Source organism: Marmota flaviventris, chromosome X, assembly GCF_047511675.1.
Source record: "Marmota flaviventris isolate mMarFla1 chromosome X, mMarFla1.hap1, whole genome shotgun sequence".
Taxonomy (NCBI): Eukaryota; Metazoa; Chordata; class Mammalia; order Rodentia; family Sciuridae; genus Marmota; species Marmota flaviventris.
Window position 1 is genome coordinate 4,715,347 of NC_092518.1, and position 14,321 is coordinate 4,729,667.

Here is a 14,321-nt window from a genome sequence, read left to right on the forward strand (position 1 = left end):
ACTCATCTCCCGCACAGGATGTCCCTTAGTAAGGCAGGGAGGAGGATCTTTTGCTCTGAGTCATTATTCCCTTCTCAAAGGGACTTTGTCCCCAGCAAGTGAGTTTACCTTTGGCAGGTGAATTCTCTGCCATTTCTGGGTGGATTGCAGAGCACTCCAGCCTGAGATCAGAGGTTAGCAGTAAGAGATGTCTTTGTAAGTAGAGCTCCTTTTTTAAATCAGTATGCTTCCGGGTAGCCAAAGGCATGTAGATTTGGGGCAAAAGTTGCAGCTCATTTAATTCACCTTTCATGTGATATGGTGGCTATTTATTAAATAACAGATACCAGGTGCTTTTAGATGGGCCTATGGATGCTAGATTTTAGGAGTTTTAATAAGAAAAATTCATATACACCTCAGCTTTTAAAAATGAAGTGAAATATTGAAATGAAACCGGGAGACCTGACCCATGAGTTGCACCTCTTGGAATGCATCTTCAATTTGACAGCATCAAATGTCATCCTGTTTTATAGCCAGACAGGTGCTAAACTGGTTATTGTTCTCTAAGCCATTCATTGTGGTATCCAATTTTTTTTTTTTTTTTTTTGATAAAACTTTAAATTAGAAGTTTCCGTGAGTGTCAAGCTAATACAGTTAGAAATCAAACTTCCGAGTTGGGTTGATACTTTCTTAAGCTCTAAGTTCGGTTGCTGTGTTGCAGCAGAACATTCATGCCCTCTTTCAAGGTTCAGTGGGATTTAAGCTCTTCTGCCCTTCTCAAGATTTTGAGAACTTTAGCCCTGAGTTTGGAGTAGTAGGGTCCAGCTCCTTCTGAGCCTGTGGTGATACAGGGGAGCAGGAGGGCACTGGTCTATGGTACGTTTTCTTCTCTAGAACATCTGTTAACCCTGGTAGGGACCCTTCTCCCTCACCCAGGACATTGCAGGACCGGCACCAACAGGGCTCTAGATTCCAGTACTGCACCTGCCATCTGTAGCACCCAGATTACCACATATCATGTCCAGATTGCTCCAAGACATGGTTCAGAAGTAGGTGCATCTCCTGGGCCTTAAGGCCAGCCCTGGAGTGAAGCTCCTTTGCACTGGGTCTGGTGAAGGTTTCCACTGTTCTGTTTATTAGTAAATAGGTTATGTCTCTCTCTCTCTCTCTCTTTTTTTTTCTTTAACTAGAACTTTTTAAAAATTTGTTTTAATTAGTTATACCTGATAGTAGAATGCATTTATGCACTTTCATATATCATACATAGATGGGATAAAATTTCTCATTTTTTCAGAGTGTTCATGTTGCAGAATCATATTGGTCATGTAGTCACACATATGCATACAGTAATAATGTCTGTTTCATTCTACTATCTTTCCTGTCCCCACATCCCCTTCCTTCCCCTCCCATCACTTCCTTCTACCTAATCTAAGGTAACACTGTTTTTCCCTAGTACCCCCTGCCCTATTGTGAATTAGCATCCATGTATTAGAGAAAACATTTGGTTTTGTGGGATTGGCTTATTTCATTTAGCATGATATTCTCCAATTCCAACCATTTACTGGCAAATAATTTCACTCTTCTTTAAAGCTGAGTAATGTTCCATTGAGTATATATACCACATTTTCTTTATCCATTCATCTATTGAGGGACATCTAGGTTGGTTCCATTGTCCAACTATTGTTAATTGAGCTGCTGTAAACATTGATGTGGCTGTGTCACTATAATATGGTGATTTTAAGACCTTTGGGTATAAACCAAGGAGTGGGATAGCTGGGTCAAATGGTGGTTCCATTCCCAGTTTTCTGAGGAATCTCCATACTGCTTTCCATAGTGGTTGCACTAATTTGCATTCCCACCAGCAATGTTTGAGTGTACCTTTTTCACCACATCCTCACCAACATTTATTGTTGCCTGTATTCTTGATGAGTGCCATTCTGACAGGAGTGAGATGAAATCTTAAGAGTAGTTTTGATTTGCATTTCTCTAATTACTAGAGATGTTGAACACCTTTTCATATATATGTTGATAATTGTATTTCTTCTTCTGTGAAGTATCTGTTCAGTTCCTTAGCCCATTTATTGATTGGTTGTTTATTTATTTTTTTTTTTTGGTGTTAAATTTTTTTGAGTTCTTTATATATCCTAGAGATTAATGCTTTATCGGAGGTGCGTGTGGTAAAGATTTTTCTCCCAATCTGTAGGCTCTCTCTTCACATTATTAATTGTTTACTTTGCTGAGAAGAAGCTTTTAATTTGAATTCATCCTATTTATTGATTCTTGATTTTATTTCTTGAGCTTTAGGAGTCTTTCCTATTCAGGAAATCAGATCCTAGTCTGACGTGGTGAAGATTTGGGCCTATTTTTTCTTCCATTAGCTTCAGTGACTCTATTATAGTGCCTAGTTGATTTTTGTGCAGGGTGAGAGATAGTGGTTTAATTTAATTTTGCTACATATGGATTTGTTGAATAGGCTATCTTTTCTCCAGTGAATGTTTTTGGCAACTTTGTCTAGTATTAGATTTAGATAACTGTATTTATGTGAGTTAGTCTCTGTGTCCTCTCTTCTGTACCATTGGTCTACAAGTCTATTTTGGTGCCAATACCATTGTTGTTTTAGTTACTATAGTCTGTACAAATTTCTAGAGACATATGACCTACCCAAACTGAATGAAGAGGTCAAACATGATTTAAACAGATCAATTTCAAGTAATGAAATAGAAAATGCCATCAAAAGCCTACCAACCAAGAAAAGCCCAGGAGCAGATGGATTCTCAGCCGAATTCTACAAGACTGTTAAAAAAGAATTAACACCAGTAGTTCTCAAAGTATTCCATGAAATAGAAAAGGAGGGAACCCTTCCAAACTCATTCTACGAGGCTAATATCACCCTGATACCAAAACCAGACAAAGACATATCAAGGAAAGAAAAATTTAGACCAATATCCCTGATGAACATAGATGCAAAAATTCTTAATAAAATTCTGGCAAATCACACACACAAAAAAAACATATTAAAAAGATGGTGCACCATGATCGAGTGGGATTCATCCCAGGGATGCAGGTTTGGTTCAACATATGGGAATCAATAAACATAATTTATCATATTAATAGACCTAAAAGCAAGAATCATATGATCATCTCAATAGATGCAGAAAAAGCACTTGACAAAATTCAGCACACCTTCATGTTCGAAACACTAGAAAAACTAAAGATAGTAGGAACATACCTCAACATGGTAAAAGCTATATATGCTAAACCCAAGGCCAGCATCATTCTAAATGGAGAAAAAATTGAAAGCATTCCTGCTAAAAACTGGAACAAGACAAGGATGTCCTGTTTCACCACTTCTATTCAACATCATCCTTGAAACTCTAGCCAGAGCAATTAGACAAAAGAAAGAAATTAAGGGGTTACAAATAGATAAAGAAGAACCCAAACTATCACTGATTGCTGATGACATGATTCTATATTTAGAAGACCCAAAAAATCCCACCAGAAAACTTCTAGAACTAATAAATGAATTCAGCAAAGTAGCAGGATATAAAATCAACGCCCATAAATCAAATGCATTCCTATACATCAGCGATGAATCCACCGAAAGAGAAATTAGGAAAACTACTCCATTGACAATAGCCTCAAAAAAAAAAAAAAAACAAAACTAGAAATCAATCATGAAAACTATGGAACACTAAGGAAAGAAACTGAGGAAAACCTCGGAAGATGGTTTACCTATCAATGCTCCTGGATAGGCAGAATATTGTCAAAATGGTCATACTACCAAAATCATTAAACAGATTTAATGCAATTCCTATTAAAATCCCAATGACATTCTTTGTCGAAATAGAAACAGCAATCTTGCAATTTATTTGGAAAAATAAGAGACCCAGAATAGCTAAAGCAATCCTTAGCAAGAAAATACCAGAATACAATACCAGAACTTAAGCTACACTACAGAGCTATGTCTCTCATTGGCACTGAGGCCTCTCTATCGTTTGCTGTCCTAGTTTGGGTCTCCTTAACACTCAGAGGTCCTTTTATTGGGTGATGCTGGGGATCAAATCCAGGGCCTGCCTTTCCCATGGGCAGGTGATGGACTGCTGAGCTACATGCCAGCCCTCGAGTCTTTTTGTTTTAAATGGAAAAAGCTACTTCCTTAAATCTGAGGTCTGTTTTATTACTCTTAGATGGAAGGAAGGAATGTGTGGGCAAAGGTAGGGCCAGCTCATTTGTTGCACATTTGACAGTTGTAAGCTTCAGCAACGGCACTGATAAACATGTAAGCATGCATATGAAGTCTGCCTCTGTGTGTGTGTGACACATGTTTTATGTATGTATATGTGTGTAAACACCTGTGTTCATGTGACACGAAAGATCCATGAGACGTGGTTGTTTCCAAAGAAAATTGCCTTTGTTTTTCTCGTTTATCATATCACATGACTGGTTTTAAAGGTTTTTTGAGTGAATTGACTGGCTGCCCATCTGAGAAAGGTCTTCCCCTGTGTATATTACAGGTTTCCGTAAAGCCACATAAAAATATAAGTTGAAGTACATAGTTCTGAACAGAGCTGAGAATTTTCATATGGAAAACTTGGTTTTCTAAAACTTCCATGTCATTTTTTATTGAAAAAGTGCAGTTGGTGTGGGTGCTCATGCATCCTGATGCCTCGTGCTCTGTGGTATACCACACCAACATACAGCCTCATGTTGTCTTCTGGGGATGAGGTATGAGAAAGCATATGTGGATTTAACTCCTTAAAGTGGTTTAAGGGGATTGTCAAGGGTTTCAGGTGTATGCAGGGAGAGTGCTAATTGGAATTCTTGACTTGTTCTTTTGCATTCTTCCTCTAGGCAAGCAGATGCCCAGGGTCTGGCAGTGAGCCCAGGAGCACCACAGGACCCACCAGATCAGAACCCACAGACCCCGTTCACATTGTCTGAATCATCCCACACTTGGGAAGCCCCAGAGCTGCCCCAGGAGGGCCGGGGCCGAGCAGGGACTCTACCCCGCGATTATAGGTACTCAGAAGAGAACACACGGGAAGACTCAGGACCTCTGACCCAGGGAACCCCTTCGTCCCCACATGCTCAGGGAGAGGATTCGTGGCCAGTGAGCACAGCAGCACTCCCCAAGAGGCCAGCCCCGCAGAGGCCTCCACCGCCCAAGCACGAGCCCAGGAAGTACAGTGCACCTGCAGACACTCAGCCGGCTGCTCCTGGCAGGCCCATCCCAGCGCCGTCCCCTGTGTCCCTGGAGGCGTGTGTGACCCACCAGCCCCTCTCCCATAGCCCCTCTGTGTTCAGCAGTACCCAGCCTCAAGACATCCCAAAGGCTACCACCCATGAGTGTGACATCCAGCATGTGAATGAGGACACGTCCCATCCTCAGCCGGAAGCACTGCCCCCTTCCAGGTTCCAGCACCTACAGGCAACCACCATGGAGACCTCTCGCTCCCCCTCGCCTCAGTTCGCCCCCCAGAAGCTGACAGACAAACCCCCCCTGCTCATCCAAGATGAGAATTCAACAAGGTATTGTCCTGTGGCGGTGGTAGCATGTGTTCATCCTGTTTCTCCTATAGGTGCTGGTTTCAGTGACTCCTTCCCAGGTGGTTTGCAACTGGTGCCTTGCAGTAGCTTAAGACACTGGATTTAAAGTTGGTCCTGGGAAATAACTGTTGGAGGGAAATTACTTGGAATTTTAACTCGGGGGACTGCTCTTTTCCAATGAGAAGAGCCATTCTCTTCACCTGAGCAGAATGCATTTATATCTATGTCACCCACAGGTATTTGCAGACTAGGGATGTATTTTCCTTGCACATATAGTACTTAGCTGGGGATGTAGCTCAGTGGTCGAGCCCTTGTCTCAAGGGCCTATGTATCATCTGCTGTACTCAAGAGTAAATAAGCAAATAAACATACTCACTTTTTTCTGCACTTTTTTTAAATGGTAAAAAGCTAAGCAACGTGGGCTGGGGCCATAGCTCAGTGGTAGAGCACTTGTCTCACAGGTGTGAGACCCTGGGTTCGATCCTCAGCACCACATAATAGATAGATAGATAGATAGATAGATAGATAAAAGCTAAGCAGTCAGGTATGGTGGTACAGTGGTACAGACCTGTAATTTCAGCAACTCAGGAGGCCAGCCTGGGCAGCTTAGCAAAAAATGAATCAGAAGGGCTGGGTAGAGCCCTTGTCTCAAGGGCCTGGGTACCATCCTCTGTACTCAAAACAAATAAATAAAATTTTAAAACAAAACACATCCGAGTTTGAGTTGTGGAAGTTTGGCTAGGTTTTTTCCTCCTGGCACCAGTAGATGGCTCTCTTTCCCCAGAGTGTTCTTTCAAAACACTTAGGCTCCCATAGTCTTTTGGGCACAGTCTCCATGAACATGGCCCAGCTCGGTACCTCTGAGAGCAGCAAGCATTTGTTGTCCTGGGTGAGGCCCTGTGGTGTTGGCCAGGAGTCTTCTTCCCATTCTCTCTCTTTGGGTGCTGTTGGAGCCTCCCTGGCTCCTTTTACCAGGCCCTTCCCACCTCACCACCCCCTTTTTTAAGGAAACGTGTGCCCCTTGTTGGGTAGCAAGTTCACTGTTTATTGCTGAGATGATCATCACAGTCATTTGAAAATCTATGCAAAAGGTAGCCTGAGGTGTTTGGTGGAGGGTGGAATGCACTTGTAGAATCTTTGAAGTGGGACCCATGGGCAGAAGTGCCCAGTGCGGACTCCAAGGGGCCCTGAGGACATTCTCAAGCAGGTGTGTGCCAATCTGCACTGAGAAGCCCTGACCTGAAGCACTCATAATGATTCTGTGAAAAATGCCTATTTGCTCTAAGTTTAACCAAGCAGGGCTTATTAAAGTTTGCACTATCATTGGAATAAAAACAAATGAACATTAAACAGACCTCATATTCCTCAACAAACCCAAGAAGATCCCCTCAAATGCCTATAGGTGCGTGGCTGACAGTTTTAATTAGACTGTTCAGGGTCTAGAGACCCCATGAGGAAAACCTCTCAACCACCTCTGTCTTATCTAGGACATATGATCTGGCAGCTCCTTACAGGTGGGTGGTTGATCAGGGATTTAATCAGGTTCCCTGTTGGGAAGGGACCCACCAGTCTAAGTCCTAGGTTGGAGTCCATCTATTGCAAGGATTTCAGAGGACAACTCTTCTCTTTCCAGAATCGAGCGGGTGATGGACAACAACACCACCGTGAAGATGGTGCCCATCAAGATCGTGCACTCGGAGAGCCAGCCTGAGAAGGAGAGCCGCCAGAGCCTGGCGCGCCCAGCTGAGCTGCCTGTGCTGCCCAGTGGTCTGGAGAGAGATCAGATCAAGACCCTGAGCACATCCGAACAGTGCTACTCCCGCTTCTGCGTGTATACCCGCCATGGTGCTGAGACTGAGGCCCCACACAAAGCCCATTCTCTGGAGCCCCAGCCCTCCAGCACCCCCATACCACCTGCAAAGAATGTCTGTGCCTCCCCTCCTGGGCTCAGCTACATGAAGACTAAAGAGAAGACCATTGAAGACCTGAAGTCAGAGGAGCTGGCCAGGGAGATCGTGGGAAAGGATAAATCCCTGGCTGATATCCTGGATCCCAGTGTGAAAATCAAAACCACCATGGACCTAATGGAGGGAATATTCCCCAAAGATGAACATCTCCTGGAGGAAGCACAGCAGCGGAGGAAGCTGCTCCCCAAGATCCCCTCTCCCAGAACCGCGGAGGAGAAGTGAGTGGATGTCACTTTCCAGCGGGTGCATGATTCTGCCCAGAGCTTCTTTGGCTTAAAAAGGGAGGAGGGCCACATCTGCTTGTGATTCCAGTCTTTGGGGCACAGATTTTCATAATGGTTTCCATTGCTTAGCACTTTGGAGAGCATCCCAGTAGAAAAGGCAGAAGTTTAAAGCACTCTCCCCGGGCGTGGTGACTTTGGGGCCTGGCATAGGCATGGTAATACAAGCTGTAGCTGCTGAGCTCCTTGGCTTGAGGCTGGCATGATATGACAGTGAGCACAGGTTTCCTTTCCCCTAAGACAGATTCTCAGTAGAGGCCATTGTGTGCCCCAGAGGGCACTTGGCAATCTCTGGAGACATGTTTGGCTATCATGCTGGAGAGGGGAGTGCTCCTGTCATCTAGTGAGAAGAGACCAGGCATGCTGCTGTCAACCCACATGCCCTTAGTACTGAGGCTGAGAAACCCTGCCTTAGTATGAGAGGCCATCTGTCCATCTGTTTTGTCTTTTCTCTCTCTCTCTCTCTCCCTCTCCCTCCCTCTCTCTCTCCCTCCCTCCCTTTATTCCTATCTTCTATTGACCTATCCAACTATTTTTTTCTGTTTAACCTGTATGCTGTCTGTCTGTCTGACTTTCTATCTTTCTGAAGCACATCACAATTGCTTCTTGGCTGAGGATGGGATGGATATTGAACAGCTCTTTCATTCCTTAGAGATTTTTTTTTAAGCATTTCAGTTTACTAGGGGCTCAAGGTATAGCTCCGTGGTAAAAGCTAGCATGTGTAAGACCCTGGGTTTAGTTCCTGGTACCAGGAAGCATGTGCGTAAGTACACGCACATGCACGCATTTTCTCTCTCTCTCTCTCTCTCATATATATATATATATAAAATCACTCACACACACACACACACACAAAAAAAAAAGGAAAAAAAAAAACCAATGGTGTTCCATAGACTAAGCATCTATTTGGTGAGGAGTTTTGTTTTAGTTTTAACCTCATCACTACCTTTTTTCCTCCTCTTTGGCTACCTCATCTCCCTGGCTGGTGTCTTTCTGTTAGTGCCGACTTATATTTGTCACAACCCAGGGACATGTCTGTACATCTGGTTGCAGTTAATTGAAGTTCTGACCTCCTTACCCAGGAAGGAAGAGCCAAGTGTGCCTGCCCCCGTGTCTCTGGCCACCAATTCCACCTATTACAGCACATCAGCCCCCAAGGCGGAGCTGCTGATCAAGATGAAGGACCTGCAGGAGCAGCAGGAGCCTGAGGAGTACTCGGGGAGTGACTTGGACCATGACCTGTCAGTGAAGAAGGTAGGAAAGAGGAATTCCAAAATATAACTATACTTTAAGCTGGGTGTGGTGGCAGGCATCTGGAGCCCAGTTTGCCCTGGAGGCTGAGATAGGAGGATGGCTTGAGCCCAGGAATTCAAGGCCAGCCTGTCTCACAAAAAACGAAATGTGCTGAGGGAAACAGGCAGGCAGGAGGTGTTGGGACCACACTTTTCGACTCTAGCAGAAACTCTACACCGCATTTCTGAGGGCATTTGTGTTTAGCTTTCATGCAGGACAAGGAAATGTGGGACAACTTTAGAAAGCCCTTTATGATGAATTCTTTGTTCTCATCTTTCTGTAAGAGTCTTTCTGCCATCTTTTTCTAATAGGAGTCAATGTCAAATTAGGTAAAGTGGATAACAATCTCTTTAATTTTAAGTTAAATAGTTCCTTCTACCACAATTAAAATCCAGGGGACCTAATTGTCTGACCATCAGTGAGTCACCTGTCTTCCTTGAATATCAATTTCAAATATCTGTAACTCAGTGTTTGATCATAAATAAATCAAACATTGGATCAGAAAGTACCTTGTCAGCCAAAAGCCATCAGGTGTTCAACTCCTAAGAATTCACCCAGGCCCTTGAGAGTTCAGAGAAGACAAAATACTTCTGCTCATCTCATGGGAGAGATGAACAGCCACCACAAAGATAAATATATGATACAGGCATAGCAAACCTGGCCCACCACCTGCTTATGTAAATAAAGTTTTATTCACAAAGCCACATCCATGCATTTACACAGGGTCGATGGTGGCTTTCATAGGATGGCAAAATTGACTGATTGCAACAGTAATCTAATAGCCTGCAAAGTCTAAAATAATATTTTCTGTTCCCTGACAGAAAGTTTGTACGTCCTTGACTCACTATGTCATGGCATAGAGACACGTGAGTGTGACCTAGAGGAGGTTGTAATGAGGGGGTTACTGTAATGAGAGAACCAGACTGACATCAGGGGCAAACTCTGGGATGTCTAGTAGAGGCAGAAGGGGATTGGGTGGGTGCAGAGGTCCTACAGCAGGCAAGCCTGGGAACGAGTTTTTGGAGAAGCAGAAGAGGCCAGGGGCTGGAGCTTCGTGGACAAGGGGTCAGCTTGGAGATGAGGTACAAATAGTACTCGATTTGTAGACGATCATGACAGTCACTGTAGGGACAGAGTTGTCTCGATGCCAATGTCACTGCTATAATGTCAGCTTTAAACCTTCACATGTATCAGTAGCCAGACATGGGACATTAGAGTAATTACCTGTTATATTTAGCATAAAGAGACTATGGCACTGTCAAATAAAACTAGGCTCAGAGGGCAGCATGTGGTGTTTATTTTAAGGGCCTTGTGTTTGCTATAATTATCAGTACTGGGGTAAGAAAAGGAGGTAACCAGTATTGGGGTAGGGGGGGGATCGGTACTTTTAATGCAAGCTGAGGACCCAGCATAATGGAAGGAATTTGTATAAAAAATTACTGATTTGTTTTTTAAAACAAGACCTTTGTAAACAATTATGTTCAGAGTCTATGTCATTAGTGATTTAAAAAATATTACTGGGCTGGGGATATAGCTCAGTGGTAGAGTGCTCACCTAGCACGTGCGAGGCCCTGGGTTCGATCCTCAGCACCACATAAAATAAATGAGTAAAATAAAGGAATTGTGTCCAACTACAACTAAAAATTAATTTTTAAAAAATTACTGACTGGTTTTAATCATGATAGATATATTATGAAGGGCACTATTTTCACTTTAGGAAGCAATGATTTTTTGGTTCGAGGAGTTAAATAGGGAAATGGAAAGTGAGAGTTTTGGACTTGGGGCTTTTAGAGGTGTTACTCTGGCTCAGGATAACATTGCTTTATTCTGATTACAGAATCTCCTCTTAAAAAAAAAAAAAAAAGAACCGGAAACTTTTTCAGTTGTTTCTCATAAAATAAGAAAAGTCAGCCAGGCTTGGGTGCATGCTGTAATCCTAGCTACTCAGGAGGCTGAGGCAGGGGATCCCAAGTTCACAGCTAACCTGGGCAATTTAGTAAAACCCTGTTTCCAAAAAATAAAAAAGCCTGGGGACATAGCTCATTGGTAGAATGTTATAATATTTAATCCCCATCACCATAAAAACTGCAAGACATACAAGTAAAACCACACATTCTGAACCATTTCAATTTAATTCTAGCCTAATATAGAGGACTACCTACATTAGGCTGTCTAAGACCCTGGGTTCAGGGTCTTAGACAGGATGTAATGGATTTTGTAAGTGCATGCCTGGATGCCACCCACCTCCATCTGGGTGCCACTCTGTCCCTCTGCTCTGAGTTGGGATCCTTCTTCACCAGAAATGACTGCTTTGGGACTGAGTGAGTTACTGTGAGGTCAAAGCCAACTTAGATTTTCAGTTGAATAAACATATGTTTGGCCATTGTACATGCTATATAAATCACAGCTCTCTGTGCTGTCAGCAATTCTGCGGTCCTATTTTTTTTACCTTGATTTGACAGGCTACTGCTACGCTCTTTTTCCCCCGTGTCCAGCACTCACACATTCATGATGTCATGCTTGTTCACAGAGCATACACCAGTAGAGGTATGTCTACCAGTGAGCATAGTGTACATCAGGATTTGATTGACTACCTGCTCTCTAGCTGCTTAATAAGGGAAAATAGCAAAACCCCAATTGCACGTTGTCCTCTATGTTTGCAGTGCTGGGGATAGAACCCAGGGCTTCAAACATGCTAAGCAAGTGCTTTACCATTAAGCCACACTGCCAGCCTCCTTTTATATGTGAGTGTGTGTGTGTGTGAGAGAGAGAGAGAGAGAGAGAGAGAGATCCATTTTCTATTGCTATAACAGTATGTCACCAACTACAATTTATGAAGAATAGAGATTTTAGCTCAAGGTTCTGGAGGCTGGAAGTTCAAGAGCAGGGTGCTGGCACCTGACAAAGGCCTTCTTGCTGCATTGTAACATGGTGGAGAGCATTGTATGTAAGACAGTGTAGGCCACTAGCTCAGATCTCCCTTCCTCTTATAAAGCCACTTATGCCATCATAGGAGTCCCACTCTCATGACCCCAACCCTAATTACCTTCCCATACCAGGCCTTCAAATGCTGTCAACATATGAAAGTGTGAGGGAGTGGGAGCTCTTAAGCAGGGATACAATATATGAGAGATTCTGGTGGCCTATAAGGAAGCATCATGCTAGGTGGGCTAAGTAAGTTTCTACATCTGGGGTAGCTTAGGTGGACTCTGCCCACCTTATGGGCATTCTTCAGGAGGTGGTTTAAATTTCGAATCTCTGAGGTTTACAACTTCCTTTTTAAACAAGGAAGTGAATGCAAAGCCCAGAAAGAAAAGGCCTTGCTTTGTCCATGGAATGAAACCAAAGGAGGGTGTCTGGGGCTAAGCCAGTGGGAGAAAGAGAGGTGTCCTGGGAGCCAACCCCCAAGCTTTGGCCCATCTCAATGGAGAGGTAGAGGCAACATGTACCTGGCTACCACATAGTCTTACCCTGGCCTCCCGGAATGCCACGTGCTACAGAAAAGAAGTGGGTGGGCTTGTCGGGCAGCACATTCCACAGTGGTGAAACCTCAGCACCCTGCCTGATGTTGAGAGCCGTTTTTTTTTTTTTTTATATTTATGTGCCACCCTGAGTCAGGTCTTGTCTCAGAATCCTTGGAAGCCGGTATCTGTACCTTTTAATGGCCCTTTAACAAAGGGAATATATTTTTAAATAAAAATTTCTATAAAACATCAAAGAATCAATAAAGGCATTTAGACTCTCTTCAGAGTGCCCAGTTTCAGGGCAGTCCAGTAGAGGTGGGTTTTGAAGGACAGTTTTCATGTGCTGGTGTGAGATCTTCATCACATTCATTCTTCAGTTGATAGCACTGAATAATTATTGAGGGGCTGGGGGTAGGTAGCTCAATGGTAGAATACTGGATAGCATGCCACACCCCTGCATCAAAACAAACATATAACACTGGCTAGGATCCTCTTCTGTCTGAGGTATCTCCATTGGCTGAAATTAGTTACTTAAGTCAGTACTGGCATCAGGTAAGAATCTGGAAAGTTCTCTATACTTTCTGTTTTGTGCTTTTCGCTCAAATGATCAGTATCTAAAATATGGCATTTTCTCAACTATGGGATTTGAAAGTGCATTTTAAATAATTTATTAGTTCATTTTAGTTATACTTAATATTAGGGTTCATCTTGGCATAATTATACAAGCATGGAATACAATTTCCTCCAATTCAGTCACTGGTATTTCCCCTTTCCCTCCCCTTCATTCTCCCCATTTCCTTTTCTCTACTCTCAGTGTTCTTTCTTATATTTATATATATATTTTAAATTAATGCATCATAGATATACTTGAAGATGAAATTCACTGTGGTATATTTGTAAATATACATAGGAAAGTTTGTTCAGATTCATTCCACTCTTCTTCCCTCTTCGCATTCCTCCTCTCCCCCACCCTACAATCCCCTTTCTCTAATCCACTGATCTCTCTCCTATTTTCATGGAAACCACCACGGCCCTCCACCCCACAACTTTATTTTTTCCTTATTTTGGTCCAGCTTCTGCATATCAGATTTTTGGGGGTCTGGCATATTTCACTTGGCATAATGAATATGGTTTAAACAATCTCTGCAGATAGTCTGGTGAACAGACACACAGGAGAATGTGTGTGCATATGTACACGTGAGCACAACATAAAAGAAGGGCTGGGATGTAGAAGGGTCTAGCATGCATGAGGCCCCAGGTTTAATCCCCAGTACGAGAGGGAGAAAAAGGGAGAAATGAATCTAGACTCATATCTGTTTGGTTTGCGGGGGTGGGTGGTTGTTGTTAATTGTAAGGAGAAAATGTCTTGACATCCTGACCTAGAAAAGCCAAAGAAATTTATAAACTCCATGTGGTCCTTCTTAGGAGAATTGTGCAGATTAATCAGCATTGAGACTGGCTGGCTGTAAAACAGCTTACCATTTAATCTGTGGCAGGGCCGGACATGCTGATCAACAGAAGGCAGATTGAACCTAGAGGATACAATCCCTGCTCATACCTTTCACATTTTGTGATTTTTTAAAAAAATGCTCGATGTTGGTGTGGGTGCTGGGATCTAGAGTTAGTGTTTACTACTTACATAGTTTCCACTGGGGAAGGTGGAGGGGCTGTGGAGGTGGGTACTGGTGACGGTTACACAGCAGTGTGAATGTCCTTAATGTACACTTTAAAACTGCTTAAGATGAGGGCTGGGGCACCTCATGAAGCCATGGGTTATATTCCAGCACTAA

The 14,321-nt window shown here is 43.1% G+C and overlaps 1 protein-coding gene across 2 annotated transcripts in view; it reads left to right on the forward strand.

The window, feature by feature from the left end:
• The window catches only part of Shroom2 (shroom family member 2), a 133,077-nt gene that overhangs the window by 113,125 nt on the left and 5,631 nt on the right, over positions 1-14,321 (forward strand). For both annotated transcript variants that reach the window (XM_071606471.1, XM_071606472.1), the window contains exons 6-8: positions 4,831-5,508; positions 7,160-7,711; positions 8,857-9,028. In XM_071606471.1, coding sequence (XP_071462572.1) covers positions 4,831-5,508; positions 7,160-7,711; positions 8,857-9,028 — 1,402 coding nt within the window. The remainder of the gene's footprint in view (positions 1-4,830; positions 5,509-7,159; positions 7,712-8,856; positions 9,029-14,321) is intronic.